The following is a 7,622-nucleotide window of genomic DNA, read 5'->3' on the forward strand; positions in this document are numbered from 1 at the left end:
TCTGGTCTGTCAGTACCTTTCAGCTGTCTCTGGAGACCCGCATGCAAAGATTGTCCCGAATTCTTCTCACCTAGAAATGTCAGCCATGGTTCCCAGAAAACTCCTAATCTGGGCTGTTCTAGACATGGCCTCCTGTCCATGTGCTGAATCCAACTCACAACTAAGCAGTGATTGGTTGATAACTCTACCCCACTCTTCACCTAACATCTCAAAAAACATAGCCTCAAGTAAAATGACATGACTAGAAACACAATCATTGACCTTTAGCCTAGGGTTCTCTGGACTATGTACACTTCTAATCCTCCTAGTATTAAAACATGACCTTTGTAATGGATAGTCCATGGTTTGCACAGATGTCCAACAACAATTCACAAGTCAGATTTAGATCCAGGAGGCCATTCTTCCCAATCATGTCCTTCTAGGTATCTCCATTGTTCCCCAGTAGCACCATAGGACGCCATAGGTGATGTTCTCGAGCACCTCACCAATTTTCTCTAAGAAGGCTGGGTACAGTAACACACTCCTTCACCACCAAAGAGGTAATATTCCATATTCCCAAAGCAAGTATCCATTTTCAAGGTCTGCCTGCTTGTGTGTCCTTCCAGCTCATGTTTGCCACCCAAATGACACGACACCTGATCTCCACCTTTAATCTTGCAGGTGGACAGCCCACAAGATCATGCTGAACATAACGCCAAATATGTTAATTGAACATGAGGTAAAGCTAGAAGGAGGTTTCTTGATTTTTAAAAAACATCATTTACATGCTATACAAAAAAACAATTATCCTCCTAAACCTGTATTCTGCTAAAGTAATAAAAATAGATACATACATTGACTTAATAAGAGACACATAAACAGTGGTAATAAGGGAAATCATGAATTTAAATTCCGAAAAAATCACACAAAAATGCAGGAAAAAAATCACTTAAAAGTTCTCATTTAAAAAAATCAAAGGAAACATTATGATTTATTAACTCAACACAAGTAATGATAGCAACTAATAGACGCCCATTAAATATTTTTCGCTTCTTTAATTATTGACAGATGGCATGATCGCTCAGTAGCTCCCGCTGTGAGCTCTCTCTTTGTCATGTGGTCCAAAAGACATGCAGGCTAACTGGCATCGCTAAACTGCCTGAAGTGTGTGTGTGTGCGTGTGTGTGTGTGCGCTGTGAAGGTTTGGCATCCGGTCCAAGGTGTTCCCCAACCATATGCCCCCCCCCCTGCCTGGGATGGGCTGCATACACCATGTGACCCTGACCAGGATACATAGTTAGAAGCTGGATGGATAATTACTGACAAATTATGAATTTGACTGCATTTATTCTTAAGTACGACTTCATTGTAACGTTAAAGTCTTTTTGCATTAGCTTCATATCTGGCTTTCCAGTCCATTATTTTTGCATGATTAACAACCATTTGCTTTTGTAGAACTAGGGAAAAGCACCAATATCAATATAAAGTGAGCATTAAAAAACATTAAATATTCCAAGGTGTGTGTTATCAAGTTTTTCAAACAAATAGTAGATCCCAGTGAGCAGACATAACACCCAACATATAAATCTTGGAAAACCACGTCAGCAAAGCAATTCAGTATTAACTTTAGAAAGACAAATACAATGTGAAATGGCAGCAATGTGCAATGTACACAGATAATGTGCAAAGTGATAACGATTTTCCCTGAAACACTAAGCTTTTCAATGTTAAGGGTGGATCCAGATACTGGTACATTCACCAAATACAGCTAATCTAACATTTATGAAATAATATTTTGTGTAAAAGTAATAGCATACAAGACCGTAGCCATGTAGTCAACATTGGGGGGGCCAAGTGCCATATTTATAAAATATATTGGGAGACATCTCCCCTCAAAAATATAGTATAATTACGGCCTTGATAGCAAAACAACCATATGCAAAGTCCTCAAAACTTTACCATGCACACTTTAGAATTATTAAGTTCTCCAATATGATCTATCCTGAATTTAATAAGTAAATGTATATTAGTTCTATTATGTACATCGTTATTTTAAAGTCATAACTCATGAGATGGATCATAATTTAAAATATAAGAAATAATTTGCTGTCCCTTTAGCTGTAAAGATAGCTGACGCCACTCTCCATGTTTAAAAAATACATTGTAGTCTTGTTATATTCTAACACATAAATATCAGAATACAGTGTTTATTTTAACAGGATTTATAAAATAGTTGCCTTGCCGTCTATTTTCAGTCATCAATTTAAGTATTAATCAGTGATGGGATCAGACACAATCAGTTTCACCCGTGTCTCACAACTGTCATAACATATCATAACAGTCATACTGTAATACGGCACAACAAACAGACAGCTATCTCACCCTTTATAACAAGCTGTCAACCCCCAATACACTTGTTTGTGCTGACTGATACAGCATATTTATGTCAGGAGAGCCCAACAAAGGTTTTAAAATTGATATTTTGCAGAAAATATAATGAGGGACCATTTTCTTGATAATTCAGCATGCAAAATTATAGAGAGGACCAGATTGTTCATTTAATCCATAAATGTACTTTAAAAATCCCAATATTCAGTATTTTTATGCAATTCTAGCTAGGATTTTTTAGAAAGTAGACAAAGTAGTACAAACTGAAAATAAATAAATAAGTAATTCTGTATTTCATCCTGGAATCCTTTAATAGGCCTATATTATTTTTGCCTGTAAGAGGCTATTCGTTAGAAGAAAAAGTTGTAAAGCAAAATAACTGCACACGGTGTATATAATGCATACCAAACATTCAATATTCAACTATAAAATATGCCTCTGAGACTGAATAATACAATAATTAGATCATTCCATGTTTTGTAATTAAAGGCCAATGAACACATATTATTATCTAAAACCAGCCATAAGTGGTCTTGTCCTGTTTCTAAATAAATAAAAATACACAGTACTGTGAGAGGATTAAAAATAATATATGACAAACATTAAATAAAAATATTTCAGTCTTACTGAAACTGGCCACAAAGAACATTAGCATTCTATTCTTATCACTTAATTCAACTGCAACTTTGCAAACAGTAATTAACTGCTCACTGTACAGTTCAGCTAGTAAAGGTATTTTTCACGACTAGTTCATGTAAAACACAGCAGAGATTGAGAGCTATGTTGAGGGGAAAAAAAATCAAGACATACTCACATACATAGACACACACACACACACACACACACACACACGCACTAAACAAAAGATTGTGTACACACACACAAACGTAACACCAAAAATGCATACACTATACGTACACAATGCTCCAAGTAAGTAAAAAGCTATAGTTTCATTTTTTAGTGCAAATTCCAATAAGCACAAAATGAAGTATCATTTGCATAATGAGAATTGCAGACAAAATGAGTGTCCACATCTGGCTGAGATCGACCATAACACATAAAATTAAAATGCATAGATCTTTTAACAATGACTGGATTTTCACAAAAACAAAATTTGTTTTTATAGTATTAATTTAAAAAAATGTAATTTCCAATTTTCAGTGAACTATTTTTAGTCCCATAACTACATAACCGAAATGTCCAACATGATATTTGGTTCAGCTACCAATTTCGTTCTTATGTTTAAAATAAATGGCAGGTATAACAGAATAATGAAGAACTAAATTTTTACTGTGAATTGTTTCATGCATGTTTCATGCCCAGTGTATTGTTTTGCATTATGTGGAACTATAGATATTTAAGAATATAAGGTTTGATAATAAAATTATTTTTGGAAAGAATAATATTTTGAGGCTAATATACAAAATGATGGATTGCTACAGTCATATTAGAACAACAAGTTGTTATTGCCAATTTAACTGTTGTTTTAAATATTTAATGTTTTTTTTGTAAAAATTATTTTAAGTTCTTCTTTATGTTTAACTAGCTTAGAATTTGCATTCTGCTGTGTAACATTTAGTTAAGTTCTGTGTTTTATGGACCATATGGCCATATCCACATTCAAAACAGTATATATCCTCACTTATGGATATATCAGACTACAAACAGACATTAAATCTATTCAAGCAATGTTTAATGAGGGATATGCAGGATGTATGTCAATTAAATGTTTTGAATATGTGCTCATCTGCAGTGATAAAACACCCCCACGTAAACAGGATAGCAGAGCTATTATTAAAAACACTTCATAGCATGATCAGAGTCACTCTACTAATCTCTGTCTGGACTACATAACATATAGATATAGATATAGATATAGATATCTTCTAGCAGCTTTATGCATCCTCTGTGAAAAGTAAATTCTAATTACAGCCTAGAGTAGGTGAGGTTTCTGCTGTTCCTGCACACTTAAGAAAATTAAGAAAAACACTTATATTTAAAAAAAAAAAAACTGAAAGCAATTTTAAGGTTTTAACTACATTTTATTTTTCAATTGGGACTAAAACAAATAAATTAACAACTGAAAAAGAATTTCAGAATTAATATTATGAATGTGTTTCTCATATATATAAAGCTATTCTGATCTCTACTCCTGTAATCATTCTATAATCAGTTAAGGACCCCAAGTGTTGTAGACTAACACTGCATTTAAATTTCATTTAATTCCAGCTCCTTATTAAGGTTAAAAAAATGCATAAAATTAACCTGAATTAAATTCTATCTGAATAATAAAAAAATCAAAATACATTAAGGCAGATCAACGTATTTTGAGACTATTTACAATTACCATAAACAGATCAAATAAACGGCACTCTGTAAATAGCTAACTGGTCGTTTTGAATCTTGTATGTTTGTACCTTTAGATCTGTAGAGAGGCAGACAATACCTTACATCCTTACCTTATATCAGAGTAAGGTATCTCCAACCAGTCTGTGACCTCGTTCTTCAGACAAGAGGAACTGGTGTAGGGCATTCTGCCTAGCATGCCGCCCGGGTGCCACGGCTCGGGCGCTGCTCCGTCCCGCGAAACCAGCCCACCTCGTCCGTATTCAAACGGATTGCAAGCAAAAGAATGACTTGGCCCGGTATTATAGGTAGGTAAACGAAGCCCAGAAGGTCCACAGTGCGTACTGGCATTTTCGTTATACGTGTACTGGTCACCCCACGTTTCTCTGTCTTCGCTGTTCATTCCCTCTGATTTCACCTTGACGCTATGCTGTAAGTAATCGAAACATCTCTCTTTCACGTTCGATCGCTGATCACTGGTGAATGCTGGTGAAGTTTTAAAAGTAAAATGAGAGGAGACGCCGCTGAGATCCGCCGATGGATCTGCATGACTGTAATGTGCCAAGTTTGCTGGCAACAGGTGGTCGAACTGACTGGAGACAGAGCTGGTACCATTCATACCCTCCTTGGAAGTCGGGCTTTCGGGCTCTGAAGTCAGGCTTAGCATTTGCCCATTTCCATTAGAATGGATAGAACTGAGATAGGGTAACGATGTCGCATCATTCTTCAGCTCGTTTAGAGGAACACCGCCTTCCGCGTAATTCTGCATGGATTGTCCATCGTGTGCCTCCGGCAGCGGGACACTTGATCCAGCCACCGAACGGTCCATGAAAGGCACTTCAAACAAATAATGTTCTTGTCTTCGGTCATTTTCAAGACAAGAAGCTTGACTGGGTCCCGGATCATTCATCTCATTTGAGTCCAAGTTCAGACCAAGAGACACAGAAACGGCTCTGAAAAGCTCCCTTGCTGTTTCTGAGATGGTTGTGCAAGCGGACTCAGAGCAACTGATCCCGACACAAGCGTCACTGTTGGGATTTATTTCAGCCCTATGCAGAGGCGCAGTTGGTGCACATGGTTTTTGTTCCGCGTTAGAGGAGTTTGAGTCAGAATAGACATCGGAGGCATTATTTTCTGCATTATCGGTGGAGTCGAGCGCTGAAAAATCACTTTTGTTATCCAATATGGTTTTTGCAAAGTTAACGCGACTAGTTTCAGAATCGGGGTCTCTTAATATCCTAGCACTTTCAGTTTCCTTTACTTCGATATCTGAATTATGAGACGTCCCACAACATAATCCTTTACGGGGTAACTCTTTGCTACTTTGGCGCATCTCCCAGAGGCGACTCTTCTGCAGGAAACTGTGCTTGGAATTTGGAAAGTCTAAGCTTTCCAAGATATCGCTGCTACTCTGAAACGCTACTCGCACGTTATGGAAAACGCTTCGATAAGGTCCGCGGAAAATGGGATCTGTGGAGTCAGAAACTCCTCCTAATCCAACCGGAACCTCCATAGTACAGAGTCAGCGTTAATGTGGCACAGTGATAGGCCGTACACGGCAAGAAGAGTCACAGTCTATGGAATAAGACTGCTAATAACTGCTGGATTCAGCTTCTGCCAGATTTATTCGTTTGTTTATTAATTTATTTGTGTATTTCTACGGTATTATGTTGAAATTGTGCCACTAGCGCGCAATCGGCAAACTATATTGACATAACGATGAAAACTGCGCAAAAGATTGACAGCTGTTTGTAAACAACGCATATATTTAGCATAGGCTATGATTTAATAAAACAATATAAATTCGTTGCAAAGTATACTTAATAAAGTTAAAGAATATAGAAATTTAAAGACAAAGGATATTTTTACTCCATCAAAACACGTATATATTGAAATGAAAAATAATCCTGAAATTTATAGCAAAACCAAAGGCCAGAATCGTCGTCCCCGTGGAAAACAAAAATAAATTAAATTAGCCCAAGTGAATGCTTTTAAATCTACGTAAAGATTTTATAATCGTCGGTAAAATGTTAACTGTTACATATACTATTTTAAATACATTTTACAACAATTAAGTCAGTTAGAAGACAGCATTATTTCTCCTATCTATTTGTCTACAGCGTAATATTTTCTACATTTAAAGATGGCTATAAGTACCAAAAACGAGCTCGATTTCTCTTCCTCATATCCCTCACATAACTCACCGCTATAAATCGTTGAATCGTTGATTTTTTAATTTTTTTTTTTAAAGCAAAGTTTAAATAGTTCGTATTAAGTTTGCGAAAGAACAAGTCTCTGTAGTAAAGCCCGTCAATGTTTTTCGCCGTCTGCCTGTGAGCATGGGATATAACCCCTGTGACTGGATATTACATTTCCTGGGACTGATCCAATGGGCTAAATCAGTCACGCCTAAAGATAAATGTAGGTGATACGGTACATGTTCTCCTCATTAATATATTTTATTTATTTATTTTTTTATAGTCCCCTGCATTTTGTAATATTTTCTAATATCTTTCTGTGGTATTAGCTGAATTGCAATAAAGCTGCACTTCGCTACATGATGTGTAGCCTACTGTATATACCCTGCATAAAAAAATGATGTGATCACACAGCCAGATTCCATTAATGTACCAAGCATTACATGTATAAATATAAAATTAAAGAACTAGAACAGTGATATAAAGACAATAGGCACAGCAATCCCCAGTTGAATTTAAATAAAAATTTGGCAGGCAGTGAGCAGTGGTCTGTTTTTAGGGGTGTTATATCTATTTTTATCACCAGGGTCCTCCAGTCAATGAGCATTCTAAAACATTTAACTGGACATGTTTAATTGATTGTATACATTCTCAGTTTCATCCTGCAATGGATCATTAGGTACTTAAATGGCTTTAACTGAATGCAGTTTA

The 7,622-nt window shown here is 36.2% G+C and overlaps 1 protein-coding gene across 1 annotated transcript in view; it reads right to left on the bottom strand.

The window, feature by feature from the left end:
* Positions 1–7,065, bottom strand: part of LOC111855265 (androgen receptor-like) — a 40,721-nt gene extending 33,656 nt beyond the window's left edge. The window contains exon 1 of the mRNA XM_023834104.2: positions 4,827–7,065. Coding sequence (XP_023689872.2) covers positions 4,827–6,226 — 1,400 coding nt within the window. The 5' untranslated portion in view covers positions 6,227–7,065. The remainder of the gene's footprint in view (positions 1–4,826) is intronic.
* Between the last annotated feature and the right edge of the window lie 557 nt (positions 7,066–7,622).

Source organism: Paramormyrops kingsleyae, chromosome 18 (genome assembly GCF_048594095.1).
Source record: "Paramormyrops kingsleyae isolate MSU_618 chromosome 18, PKINGS_0.4, whole genome shotgun sequence".
NCBI lineage: Eukaryota > Metazoa > Chordata > Actinopteri > Osteoglossiformes > Mormyridae > Paramormyrops > Paramormyrops kingsleyae.